The sequence below is a fragment of the Empidonax traillii genome, unplaced genomic scaffold (assembly GCF_003031625.1).
Source record: "Empidonax traillii isolate 1590-97213 ecotype Southwest subspecies unplaced genomic scaffold, ASM303162v1 scaffold401:size1000279, whole genome shotgun sequence".
NCBI lineage: Eukaryota > Metazoa > Chordata > Aves > Passeriformes > Tyrannidae > Empidonax > Empidonax traillii.
Window position 1 is genome coordinate 303,425 of NW_020955594.1, and position 14,902 is coordinate 318,326.

The window sequence follows — 14,902 nt, forward strand, 5'->3', positions numbered from 1 at the left end:
ATTCAAACTTATTCAGAATTCAGAGAATAATATTGGATTCTGGATATATAACACAACTTTTCTCACCAGGCTTCACAGTATTCTCCTGAGTCACCACGTCCGTTCCTTCTCTGACCTTTCCCTCTTGTTCTAATTCTTGCTGACCCTTCTTTCAGGGGCCTCCACTTAACGTGCAGGGGTTGTCTCATCTCATGTTCTGTCTGCAGATCTTGATACATTTTGCTTATTCACTTTCCTTTTTAAAAAAAAAGGAAGTCTGAAGATTATCCAATCTTCAGAGTAATTGTCAAAGTCTAAATGTGGATATAACACTGACTTGAAATTTTATGGGTGCTGAGACATTAAAAAAAAGAATAAAGTATACCATGCATCTATCTCCCATCTGCCTCTCAAATCATATCCTCTGAAATGTTTTGATCACTTACTTATTGCAGTGGCATTAATAGAGGACAGAAAAACGATTCTTTAGATGCTTTAATTATACATGTACTTCTCCTTATTGTAACTTTGACTGGTTTCACAATGCTTTATTTTGAGCACAACCCCAAAATGTCTTTTCTTGTAGTCATATTCCCTCTGACTCCTCATTTTAATTTAGTTTTTGTCCACTAATAAACAATTCAAAAGCACAGCTCCAGTGAGCTCTTACTGGACACTTTTAGTTTAGCAGCATTGATGGCTAACAGTGTGGTCATGTAACTAGCAATAAATAGCTTTTAATTAGCAGCTCACTGATTGCTGTTATTTCAATCTAATAAGCTACTCCTGTCCTCTTGCCCCTTCTCTCCACTGTGCTATTCTGCTGCCTTTTGCATTTATTAAAACTTCACTGAGTCAGTCCAATTCACTGGGACAGTAGACAGCTATCTACAAATTGGGTTTGTTCTGGGCTCAGTGTCAGCATGAGGCAAGAGGAAGAAGCAGCAGCAGGGAAGGGAGTGAGAAGGCGTGACAGGAAATTGTTTCCTGCTATGTGTTTCATGTAGCATCACATGTTTTGGTGAGTAAAGTGAATAAATAAGAAAAATTAGAAAAATGGTTTTTTCTTGGTTTTGAATTGAAGGGAATTAAAGTTGATGTTCTAACAGCAACGACTTTCACTTTGCAGGGGCAGGGCTGTGCTATACCTTTCCTAAGTATCAACTATATCCAAGAATGGGGGACTTATCAAGATGAGTGCAAACTTAAAACTGAATTTAAATACTAGATTGGAATCTTATTTAGGGAGCATGGCATTGCACAGCCCATCAGCTTTTAAATGTTAGATTAGAATGGGCTCAATTAATTTTCTCTTTGCAATGTTCATTTCTGACCATTTATATTAGCAATATTGCAAAATGTCAAAAGCTTTCACAGGCAGAAATTGAGGGAGAGAGTTCCTTACAGCTAAAATAAAAGCAGTCGTTTATTTTGGTAGCTTAACTCAACTAACAGAAGCAAACTGTAGCTATATCTAATACTGTCTACATCATCCATTATGCAATGGGAGTTTCAAGGAATATCTCCAATATGCATTTTACATCATATTTTAACAACTGTGCTAATTATTTTTCTAAATAATATAACTTTATCAAGCTTATAAAAGCACTTCATAGTGTGGTTTTTTACCATAAAAGCTCAATAAAAAATACATCTATCAAATGATTCATGCATTCTAATTTAAAAAAATATATGAAAAAAAAAAGTCATCATAATATTTTGGGTAATAAGATGGCTTCACTGTATCAATGTATCCAACAAAACAGTCCACTTAAGTAAAATATTTTAGCCTTCACTTTTTCTGAATGGATTTTTGCAAAGCTGAACACAACAGGATAGCCTGTAATTTCTTACAGACCTTCAATATAAAACCATCTGACTTAATCTTACCATCTTCCTCTGGTGAGAGGGTATAAGGAAAACCAAAAAGAGTTGGATTTGATCTAAAAAAGATTGTCTCAGTTGTAGATGTGAGCTGAGCCCTAAGTCTGAAATTCCTAACCTTTATTCACAGAGAACTCTTTTTTTTCCCTAACACAAATTTTTCACTTCTATGCTAAAATATCGTAATATTCCTCTCTTAGGAAGCAAAAATCCTAGAAGAACCATGTCCCTTTGAGTCAAATTTTTATAATCAGTCTCTAAACCAGACAATCTGGAAAATCCGGAGCATCCTGGCAACACGGTTCACCATAGATCAGATAAACAGAAGGAGAGTGAGAGCAAGACTGCTGTACAGATAGGAAATGTCTTGTAAACTAAAAAAGTTTGGAAGTGGAAGAATATTGGAAGGAGGACAGTCATAAGTGAATATCTCCTTTTTCCCATGCTGGCACCAAATAGGCAAGGAGTGAATACCTGCAAGCATGGAAACCTCTCCATGCACTTTTTTTTAAATATATATATATACACACACATAAGCATGCATCTTCCTGGGACATTCTTTCTTGTAGCCTTGAAATGGAAAGGATGTTTCACGATCTTTACCTGAATGAGGAAAAGCATCAGGTGGTAAATAGTTTGCCAAAGCACCAAAGCAACCTAAAGAAAGTTAGATCAAATAGTTTAATACAAAACAAACAAATACACTTTACCTTAAATAAAATCAGTCCCTCTCTGAAATGGGGTGCAATACAAAGTCCAAAATATACATGCTTCTTGAAAATGCAAAATCTGGTATGTTACCCGAAGTATAAAATCTTGGGGTTTGAGAATTGTCTCTGAAGTTAAGAGGCTGTTTTTGTGCCTACAGGTGGATGTCCAAGTTATGGAATGCTGTGATAGCTCCCAGAGTTCAAGAAGCCATACTGTCCAGAGCCTCTGTGAAAAGAACATCTCTACCAGGACAAGCCATAGCCAAAAAAAGCCCTAGCCAAGGGCAACAGGCCGTTGTTAAAGCTGCTCTTAGTATCTTGCTAAATAAAGCTGTTTTGCATGGCTGTCCTCTACCCAGAACAGGTAATAATGAACTGTCTGAAAAACAAGTATCTGTACATTGCTGAACTGGGGCTTTTAACTGCTTGGTTCCTTTTCTAAAACTTCCACAAAACGTTTCTGTAGTTCTGATGGGAAGCATGGGGTTAAAAGTATTTACAGTCATTAAAGTGAGTAGTTGTATAAGGTAGTCCAAGAAGAACCATTTGCAAGAGGCTATTCTTCTTAACACTGTTCTGTTTCTTTCAGAGCTAGATAATTATATAGCAGATTTTAAGGGAGGAAATTTTCCCTTATCCGTGGCTTCCAGCTACAAAAACTGTAGTAGGAAAAGAGGTGAGAATGCTTCTTGGAGAAAAGTGAGCACAAGTCCTCGCAAAAAGTCAGGCCATTTGTCCTCCCAGTCGTGGAATAAGCAGGAGACAAATACTGAAGGTAAAGCAAGCTTTCTATTTTCAGTTCTGGAAGGGGAGGGGAAGGAATGTTAAGCTGTGGAGATGCAAATCAAACATTCTTCCTACATCATGAATTAAAAATTCTCAAATAAATGACACTCATGTTTACATTCACCAGTAAAAAATTATTTACTTCCCCCCACCACCACCAAATTATTTCTCTGTGACTGCAAAGTGTCCTAAGTTTGTTTGTTCTAATGCCCTTCCTGTTGTCTGCTGATGAGGCAGGCATTGGCTCAGATGGTGGAAGAATAAGCAGTGGTTCCACCTCGTATTGCAGGGAATGATGTTGCATCAGTCTCTTCCCCAGTACCAGATGAGAGAAACCTTCATTACTTTATTGGTACTCCTTAGATCTGCTCCTAATTTACAGTATACCTACTTCATTAGGTTGTCTTCAACTTCCTTTATAGCTTCTCTACAGTAATTACTACTGTGTGAATTCAAGTAAAAATCAATTAATACATTCATCCTCAGACCATGCATCCCTTCTTCAGTCTTATTAGAAAGATTATAAAAATCTTAAAAAAATTTTCACTTTAATTGCAAAAAATAAATGTAAAAAATTCTTTGTAGTCACAGATACTGTGAATTTTTCAAGAAATTTCCACATCATTTTAAGTATGCAGCTTGATAAAGAGGACTTTATATGACTGGGTCTGTGCATGTGTATAAATGTGAAAGTTATATTAGTGGCTGACACTTGAAAATTCTTTCCACCTTAAGATCATAAGCCAGAACAAGCAGTTTACTACACAGAGATAATGTCTGGATATATGCAGAAGCAACATCATTCTACTAAAGGACACATATTTCTAGGAGGAAAACTTAATACTACAACTGAATACCATATCAAACAGGAGAATTTCTAGGGAACAAAATCAAAGTATTTACTTTGCTTTCAGAAAATGAAGGCAACTTCTCAGGGAAGATTGAGGAAAGACTGGAATACTTGATGCCTGGTACTTTGCAATGTTAAATTGAGCTATTCATTTTTTCAGCCCTTGTTCAGAAAGAAGTCTGCCTTTTCTGAACTGCAACTCTGGTGTCCTCATTGCCAGTTCTGTTTGAATTGTGAATTTATCTAATCCCGCTAAAAGGATTTAAGAAATAATGAACATAACCTGAAGTAGAATGGTTGATGTTGTATCTTGTACCTGAAACTGTTCTTGGAATTCAGTTAATATCTGTGAATATAAGTAAAAAAATGGAATGGTCAATAATTTTAGCAGCCTTCCATTTCTGACTCTCAGAATCAAATGCTATTTCCAAGGAAGGATAAATTGTTTGATTTTACCTCCATAAAGCAAACTTAAATATTTTTAGAATAAAGAAATCAATGCACGTGATAACACACTAAGAAATCAATCTCTCTTTTGTGCAGATATAAAATCTAAGACTGTGTTGCAACCAAACTGTAAGAAAAGAGCTTCTCTCACCACAAAGTAAGTTTTAATTTCTGGTTTATTTGTGACACTTAACAAAAAATAAAGATGATAACATTGTGTTTTAAAGCAGCACATTATAATGAATAGATGGGTAGTTTGTATTTGATAATGTTTTGGTCCCACATCTGCAGAAAATAATTCTTTTTAATTTTATTTTCTGAGAGGAAAATTTATGTACTTTGATATAATTTTAGAATCCATTTCTGTGATTCAAACCTTGCAGCAGTACATGTCCTTTTATGTAACAGAATAGTCTAAGACTTAAGACTATTATGCAACACTTACTCTGCCTTGAAAGTTGACCTTATGCTTTTCTCAACTAGCATTATATTTTAAAAACTCCTCTGGCTGTTTCAGCTTGCTGAATAGCAATTCAAGATGGTATAGTACATGTGCTTTAGTCTAAATGATACAGAGTTTCTCTGAGAAAGTGCACAAATTAGCCAGAGGGAACTGCATTTGAGACTTTACTTCAGTCTGAAACCTCAGTTCTGCCTTATTCACAGGCACAGAGAAAATAGAATATTTATGCTTCCAGAGTGCCAGAAGTTTTTTTTTTAACTGTTTGGAATTCATTCAAGGAGAGTGGAATAAAACTGATTGCTCCATCTTAAAAAGAGGGGAGTCTTTGAAGATATTAGGCAGAGAAACCCTTTGTTAGAATTTCAAAATGGGGAGAAGGAATGTATAGAAGGATCTATTATGAGAAAACAGCTATTGACAGCTATTGCTGACAGTTAATTAGATGTTGTTCTTTGTTTGTGGTAGTAAAGGTCATTTGGAAAGAAATTACTGTTTTACAGGTATTGATATTTTTAAATTCTGTATTGTAGCTTAATTTACATGTTCTCTCAATTTGTTTGTTTGGGTTTTTTAACCAGATCTTCAGGGAAGGATCATCTGAGAACATTACATCTGGATCAAAGGCTGTCTGTTGGGTCTGATGATGAAGTAGATCTTGTGCAGGAACTTCAGAGTATGTGTTCCAGCAAATCTGAGCCTGATATAAGCAAGGTAAACGCAGAGCTTTTAAATAATTTACTACATTATCATATTCAGTCGTTTGTTACGTGTTTAAATAGAATTTTTAATATACAAGCCCTGCTTGAACTGAAGAAAATTATTAAATTATTTGGGAATAAGCCAAAGTCAACTAATAAATTGTACATTTGAGGGTAAGTGTTCTGGTATAACATACACTATTTTAAATTACACCTTCACCAATTTTTGCAGTGAAGGCTGAAATTTACAAGTTCATAGAATCATAGAATATGCTGAGTTGAAAGGGACCCACATGGATCATTGAGTTCAGCTCCTGACCCTGCACAGAATCACACCATGTGTCTGACAGCCTTGTCCAAACACTTCTTGAACTCTGGCGGGCTTGGTGCTGTGACCACTTTCCTGACAATAACAATCTCTGTTCCCTGAGTTATGTTTCATGCTATCATTGCTTCCACTGGGAAACTGTTTTGTAGTCTTAAAGACACAGAAAACTTTCCCTAATATGTATTGAACATTTGGTTTGTTTAGTGTAATCCTATTGGCCATCACAGAACTGGCTCAGAGCTCCTGTGCTGTGTAGGCAAAATGCAGTTTGCTGCCCCAAGCACAAGAGAATGGATTGGCCTAATTCTTCTTCTTTAACAATGGCAGAAGAGGGTGAAGTATGCTTGCAGGGCTCGTAGATTTGGGCACCCATTTCTACACTGGACTGGGTTGTGGTTGGTTATGGGAGGCCTGTTGAAGAGAAGAATCTCTTACTTTTCCTTCAAATCAATACCTGAAGCTATTTATTCTTTTCCATCTTTCATTCTAATACAACTGAATTAGATGGCTGTGACAGCAGGCTGTGTTCACACCAGAGCAGCTGTTCCAAATCTTTTAAACAGACTCAGTCTTAGGCCACTGTCCAGTTAGGCTGTGCATGACATCCTCTAGGATTTTCCTGAACAGGAAATCCATTAGTTTTGCTTTATTAAGTATTCTGTTTATTCTTAGAAGACAATCAAGTTTTTATTAAAAAAGAAATATTGTGTTTGGGAAGATTTTGTTCAACTTATTTAATGAAACTCTTTATTATGGTGGGTTTTTTGGGTTGTTTTTCTTAAAGTATTTACAGTAGTTGTATGAGTCACATGGACCAAGCTGGCAAGCTAATCACTAGTCAGTTAGCAGGGATTTACCGTAGCTATCCTTGAAAGAATGAGATGTGCCTAAAGAAATGGTAACCAACTTAAAGTTGTGTTTAATAACATGTAAAGTGTAATTGCTTGTTGATGACAATTGAAGGAAATGTGGGTTAGATAAGGAAGGAGATAGATGTCATGTCTTTTGTTCGGTTTCCTCACCATGGGTGGAACCATCCATGGCTGGAATTTCTGTTAATTCTGCAGCTGCCTAGTAGAGCCTTGCAGAAGTAAGGGTGCTATTGGATGTTTTCTTTGTGTGATAATATTTCAGGCTGCCATCAGAATAAGTACTCTTGCTCATTAACTTACCCTTACACTCGAATATGATCCTGCTGTCTCCACTATGTTGGGATTGAGTACTTTTGCAGTTGCAGACTTGAATTAGATCATCTTGCCCCAGAATAAAATACTTCGTTTTAAGTGACGACACAAGGTTGAACAGGCTCTATCTTGTTGTTTCGTAGTCACAAGGCTTGATAGAATAGTAGGGGAAAAACATGGCAGGAGGAAGAGAAAAAGATCATTTCTTTCTCTGGTGTCCTTGGGGGCTGGATAAAATTTGATGGAAAACTGCCCTTAAGCTCCACGGAATAGTAATTACTCTGGAAACATATATTTAATCTTCCTCTGATAATAGTCAATTTGAAATAGTCGATCTCTCCCACCTACAAATGCACTCAAGGAGAGATATTTTTTCTTTGGATATTTATGCATTGCATTGCACAGAAACCATGAAAATAAAATCAGGCCTACAAAATTTGTCAAACTGAAACATAACCTCTGTGAATAACCATTTTCTTATCTTTTTTTAGATTGCAGATTCTAAGGATGAGTTATTGATGTTCAGTAACTCTCAGAACATTCCTGTATTTTCAGTAAGTGGTACTAACCCAAGTAAAACAACAGCACAAAAGGTAGGTGAAATGAGCTTTGCAGTAGGATAGAGAAGATGCCTTGAGTTTCTCCAAAATGTGAATTCCTGATTGGATCCTAAGAATTAGTGCTCTGTTTATTACAAAAACAAACTGTCATGATTCTTAGGAAACTTGCTAGACAAACTATGCTAAGTTTCTTCCATGTGTCTTAATAGAAGCTAAAGATCTATTAAAATAATGGATGTATTTGCTTCAGGTTTTATGTTTATGTAAAGCCCTAAACCAAGTATTGTTGACATTGCACTTACATTATAAGTTATTTGCATCAGGTATGAAGAGAAATAAAAACAGGGTTCATTGTTTCCCTTCAATTACTGTAATTCGGTAAGTTTGTAAAAGGCAAAACTTATAAAATTCTTGATGTAAAATTGCTGACTCCTCTGCTGTCAAAGCTGTCTGGGGCAGAAATATTGAGAAGACATGATGTTGCCAGAGTATGTGAAGAACAGCATTTTTTTAAGGGTATTCAGTTCCTTTTTTTTACCTAGCTAGTTGTTAAAACATACAGTTGTCTTGCCATATTATTTATATAAACAAACTTCAGTAACTTCAGAGTAATTTCAGAGTGGGAAGATAAGCTGAATTCTATTGGAGGATCTAATAATTCCACTATCATCATCTTTTCAGAAATTTATATTATTGTTTGTGGGTGCTAACATCCCTACTAAATAGGAAGATGAAATCATATCCTGCTCAGTTTTCATTCTTTTGATAATAAAGCAAAAATTACGCTTTCTCTGTTGTTAAACTTCTTTCCCTTATCTTTTTTGCTCCTTGTGATTTTGAAGATCAAGAGAGCTTCTCAGCTCAATTAACCTTACCCAGGGCAGAATCTGTGGTCTGTGTTCCCTTACCAGGCCCTTTGTGTTCCCTTGATATGGGTCTTCTAGTGGCCAGTCCTGATGCTTAATCTGACTGTGATAAATTGTTTTCTGGAGACACTGTTTTCTGCGGATACAATGAAATAGCCCTGAAAATAGCTTAATTCGCACACCTTAGCATTAAAAACCTTTAAGTTGGATGAATTACCACACTTACAATTCTGTTTCTTCATATCCAAATATTCAAAATAGAATATTTTCTGTAATTTTAGTTAAAATCCAGGGAGCAGTTTCCATTAACAGAAACAATATTAACCTTGCAGATCCACATGTAGGTATACTGTTTTTGAATATTTCTCTAAACACATAAATTTCAGGCATTCCAAATCACATAGTAGTGATGCCTGGATAACTTGGCAGGTCAGCTGACGTACCTGTTCCTACTGTAAATTTTTCCTAGTGATTTTATTTTTTCCTTTTACAATTCCTGCTAGCAATGGAAGGCGTAACTCCATTGACCTGCAGGTAGACAAGCTTAGTTACCTGGGACGTTTTTGAAGAACTTGGTCAAAAGATTTCATACAGGATTAAAAAAAAATTATCCTTGTGGGGAAATGTTGACCAAATGAAGGAAACACGACCCAACCTTCTGCCAGAGGGGAAAAGATCTAATAGAATGACAAGCTTTGTTGCTATATTTAGGAGAGCATGTTTTCCTTTGAAAGCAGAAGTCAAATTTTAGGGGCAGTTGTAGTGATGATGAACTGATGCAGCTGCCAGGACTAGTGAAAGGAAGAAGGGTTTGAGATCAGAAAAGCATCCTTTTCTGAAAATGAAGAGAATCCTGTAGGTAACAAAAGTAGTACTGCATAAGCAGAGGAGGTCTTATCAATGGTAACAGGACAAATTACTTAAAGGACAAAACACCCATAATTAATTTTTTTTAATTGGCTGGAAGAAAAACTGTTTTTAAATATGTGAAGGAGAAAACTGATGAGAGGTGCAAAATCTTTGATCCAGGATGCAAACAAATCGATGGAATCAAGGATTAATAAGGATCAGACCCATGAATGAATATTGTTTTCATGTCCCCATTCTGTATGTGAAAAGCAATAGCTGATGGTGAAAATAAATTTTTTAATATTGCTGCCCAGTGGGAGATCTGGATTCAGTTGATATTAACAGATAAGGTCCTGTTTCTCCTTTCTCTTATGAAAGGTTATTTAGGCCTAACTAACTTCTCTCTCCTTGACTGTAGAGGAACAAAGAGTGAAAACATAGCTAACTTTGACACTTCAGATATGTAGATCTGGGAAGAGTGAATATGGTCCATATTTAAAGAATGGAGCTTCTCAGCATAAGTAATTTGAGACACTAAAATCTAACTTGAAGAAAACAATCTATAAGACTATGGATTACAATCTATAAGATTATTATTACAATGTATAAGATTATGTAACTAGCATTTCAAGTTCCATTCTTGATTTTTTTTTTCTTATGTTGTTATTCATGGCCTTGATGGTACAAAAAAAGTTAATATCTCTATTCAAGCTGTAAACTTGATTTTTTTGCTTGTAACTATAAATTTCCATTTTTCCCTTTAGTTGTGGCTGCAACTGTCATTTTTTGACAGTAGTGAAAGAACTTTTTTTTGGATGGTATCCCTAAAATTGAGACATTTGAGAATCAAATTTAAGGCTTTTCCAATGGCAATGCAAAAACCCCATTGCCTTATTTTGGTTTTCTAGGATGTTGACGATGTTGCCTTTCAGTCAAAGAAGAAAAAAGAGCTACGGTTTGGTCACCAAATAGTACGAAGCTCTCATATTAAAATGCAAAAGATTGTGAATAACACGAGTTCCATGGGGATGGTATAGTGGATTGGTTGGTTGTTTTTCAGGTCAAACAGTAATACTTATTTACACAGAAAATGTTTTTTTCTTTATTCCTAGGATGGAATGCGTCCTCTCAGCAGCAGTCGAACTGTGGAAAGCAGCAACAGTAAATCGAAGACAGAGTTGGGTGTTTCAAGAGTTAAATCTTTTCTTCCTGTTCCTAGAAGTAAAGTCACCCAGCCTTCTCAGAATACTAAAAAAAGCAGCAGCAGTAATACAAGGCAAATAGAGGCAGATAATAACATAAAAAGAGAGAATTGGAATTTGCACAAAAAGAACAAATAGAAAAATCCAGTAAACAAACCTGCCTATCTTACAATTTTCTGTGTTCATATAATCTCTATTCCAAATATGTAAATATTTTTTAAAAACAAACTGTTTCCCTGTCATGTAAAGTTTGTACAGGACCACAGTTTTATTTCTATGTACATAGCTGGAAATTATACTGATTTAAACTTAAGAAATGGGCATTTTGCCACCTCTATAGATGGTTGGTTTTTTTCTTCTTTTATTACAAAAATTACTCATTTAAATGATAATATTCAGGGGTACCTACCACAGGATTCTGTTTGTGTATATACTGTACATAAATATATTCTATTAATTTCACATGTTTAACTGCATTCAGATGAGTTGCACAATATGTACAACAATGGCTTAAAGCTATTGTTCGTGAATTTAAAAGACGTTTTTATCTTTGCTTAATGAAAAGTTAATGGAATGTGGCAATAACTAAAATGATTGGAGATGCAGATCGATTGCTTTCAGCTACAAGCCATATTAAATACTTTGATTTCCCCATCATCTGCCTGCTGAATTGTGATTTTGTTTTTCCCAAGCTTCTCTTCATCTAAAATGTCATGAATTTCCTTTATAACTTTTATCTTTTAAAAAAGGAAAGAGATTGAGAAATTAAAATGCAACAAAAGTTATTTTTCTCAGACTCTTATTCTTTGATAGAATTGAAGAAAATATGATCATTTATTAACTTAGTTTTTCTTGTATACTGTAAAAACTTTTATATACTTCATTAGTGTTTTAAAAGCATCTGAGAAATAACAGTGTTTTACTGAAACAGATTTTACTGAAAAGGAATGTGAGCAAAAGCTTAACTACAGTATTATCCAAGATAATGTAGTAGCAATGAGTTACTATGTAATTATCCATTTCTATTGTGGATTTAAGATGTAATTGCTGTGAAATGATTCTTGAGTTGCAGTTAAAATTAACTCTTTGTCCTTTTTCCCCTGGCTGCTGAGGTGTAGATCATGTTCCCATGAGGGAGGGTTTCTGGCAGGGCGCATTTCCCCAGCCTCTCCCTGTGGTAGCTGCAGTTACATCCTTGTGATTTGTAGTAACGTGGAAATGCGCGGTCGAGATACCTCACCTGTCAGGCAGGGGAAAATGCAGAGTTTTCTTGAGATCAGACTTACATGCCTTCTGCTGGGCTACTGGGAGATGGTTTGGAGAGCTTGGACAGTGACATGGTCATGCCTCTTTATTTCCAAAGGAGCATTTTTCTCAAATTAAGCCTGAAGGAGGAAGGGATTACCTGTTTCCTGATGCTTCACCTTTGTATGTAAAACAGTCATCCCAGACTCATGTCAATAAAAGTTTTGTATGGCATATTGTCTTTCTGTCTCTTAGTACATATGTGTTAACTCTGTAGATATCAAATACTAGAAGCTTATTTCTGTAATCATTTCCTGCACAATATATTTAGAAAGTAACTTGTTTTATTAAGACCTCTATCTGTGTGATAGTAATATGTAACTGAATACAGATCATTTCTCGAGGTTGATTTTTAATGGTTTTTTTTAAATTAATTTTTGTGCTGAAAAGAGAGATACTACTTTTGCAGGTAGTTCTTAGAAGAATGAGTCAGCTGTGAAGTGCTGCAGGTCAGAGCAGTGGGTTTCATCAAGTAGGATCCGTTAGTTGCCGAAGGGGTGAGCAGTGGTATGATAGCTTGTGTCAGAAGCTCAGGCATGGATTTCATGGTAAGAAGGAACACAAGTGGAAAATGCTTCAACATCAGGTTTTGTAATAAATTATTTTTTTAAGAGCTATAAGAAAATTAAAATCCCGATGTGCTTCTAAGCTAGGTTTGTTCTGCATTGAAAATACACCTTGGAAATGTCAGACTTCATTTAGATCAAGAGTTAGCAGTGTGCTTCTGCATGGGAAGATCTTGGGTACCGTGTCCTAAAACATGTTTTGAGATGTATTTTAAAACTATATATTGTCTGTGAGAATCAAAAGTCATCAAGGCTGTACTGTGAGTGAAAATCTGCGGAGGACAGAGTAATTTTGATCATCTGTTCATGGTGTGAAAGTTAAGTCTCTTGCTAAATTTAGCATTGCCTTTCTGTGCCCTCATTATCCTTCCCTTTTAGCCTGATGCCCTAAACTCTCTCGTCAATTTTTTATTGGTTGATTTCTGTCTGCTGTCATTTTGTCTGTTTTTCAGTTCAACACAGTCTGTGATCTCCGTACGGCTTTAATCACACAGTATTTTGCAGATCTCCTAACTGAATCTTCTCTTCTGCAGTAACTGCTAAACTCTCTTATTAGGCCACAGCAGTTCCTGCCTTCAAATGGTGAACACCACATAACACAGTTTGCTTGTGGACATACTGACTGCTTTGCTGGCTTATCATTTGGCTTGTGAGGCCAGCTCTGTTCATATGCTCAGGGTTTCAGCATGTCTTCAGGTTCTTCCTGTGATGCTACAAACAGTACCCCTCATACGTGACTGGTAATATCAGCTACTCTCATTTTGGGTTAATAATGGGCAAAATCCTTTCTCTTCCTTCCTGTGTCTTAAGGAGAGAGGATTGAAGGGTGCTATCTGTGGTGGGCCATACTGCTCCATGCTGCATTCTGCTCCAGCTATTACCCCTTTCCATATCTTTAAAAGAGGTAAGTGAAGAGAGAGATACTCTTCCATGTAGACAGGGTATCTCAGAAAGTATAGGAAAGCTTCTAAGATTGAATCCCACAGGCTACTGAGTCAGTGAAAGATTTTCAGTGTAGGCCCCGTCTGACTACACTCCGCTCCTTATACAGGGCTCAATGTCTTCAACCAGAGGAACATGAAAAATCCTTCTCATCCACCAAAGACCTTGGTAAGTACTAAACATTCCAGCTTTCCACTTCAAGCCAGTCCTGAAAAGAAAAGCTTTCAGCGTCTCTCCTATGGTTCTTATTTCTTGATGCAGAATATGGAATAAGTTCCTTAAAAGAATGTCTGAGTCCATCAGACAATATTTAGTTGTTGGGTTGCTGAGCATGAGCTTCAAAATTGAAAGCATGAATAAACCTGCTCCATTGTTCAACAAAGGTGAAAACATTCATCAACAACAACAAAATCAGCGGGCCTGAATTTCTGTGTCGTGTCTCTTCCCATAATACAGTTCAAGTGATTTACAAAACACATCAAAACCCTCCAGCTTTCCAGTAAAACTGGAGAAGCAAAACAGCCTCTGCAGGTGGAAATTATTGGGAAAAGGATGAGGGGCCACTTTCTTGGTGCTAACTCTGGCTAGAGTGATATTTATTATGGTCAAACCATAATTAAGAAACTTAAGAATTACAAAGCAGGCTATTCTTCAGAAACCTGAAGTCAGAGCAGCTGTTGAAGGCAGCACTACGTGTGTTTGTACTGGGCTGTAGCATCACTCAAAAACCTCTGGTTGTGTTTGTAAGGGTTGTATTTTGAATTTGAAAAAAGTGTGAATAAACGTAGTAGAAATATTGCTTATCATAGGAACAGGAAATTGGTTTAGGAGAACATGAGTGTTTATAAAAGAAATGTGTTACTGTATTGCATTGCACATTCTTAACTTGTAATATTTTTTAGGCAGCAACTAATTGTCCATTAATGAACAATTGCACATCACTTTTAAAGTATTTTACCAAGTAATGGTAGAGCTAAAATACCCATGTATAGTAGAAAAAGGAGAAAAAAAATCCCCATAACACTTTTTAGATAAATAAAGTACAACAAAGGATGTAGTTCTAAAATTACCTCCAGCAAGTAACACCAGTTCTGAATTAAAGTGAAGAAAGGCTTTTTATGAGGTACATTTCAGAGAAATAACTTAAACCTGTTGCTTAAACAAGGTGTAATTCAATTAGCATAGAGGCCATTGGATGCTGAGCAGCGCGAGTGTAACAGGCTGATGGATTTGAGGCTTGTGCAACTAGAGGAGATGGATCTTAGGAAAGACTTTGGGAAACA

At 36.1% G+C, this 14,902-nt stretch overlaps 1 protein-coding gene across 1 annotated transcript in view; it reads left to right on the plus strand.

The window, feature by feature from the left end:
• CTTNBP2 (cortactin binding protein 2) overlaps positions 1–12,285 on the plus strand; it is an 81,371-nt gene extending 69,086 nt beyond the window's left edge. Inside the window, exons 18-23 of the mRNA XM_027893667.1 lie at positions 2,732–2,937; positions 3,163–3,348; positions 4,753–4,813; positions 5,698–5,830; positions 7,821–7,922; positions 10,717–12,285. Of these exons, the coding sequence (XP_027749468.1) occupies positions 2,732–2,937; positions 3,163–3,348; positions 4,753–4,813; positions 5,698–5,830; positions 7,821–7,922; positions 10,717–10,944 (916 nt within the window). The 3' untranslated portion in view covers positions 10,945–12,285. The remainder of the gene's footprint in view (positions 1–2,731; positions 2,938–3,162; positions 3,349–4,752; positions 4,814–5,697; positions 5,831–7,820; positions 7,923–10,716) is intronic.
• Positions 12,286–14,902: the final 2,617 nt, after the last annotated feature.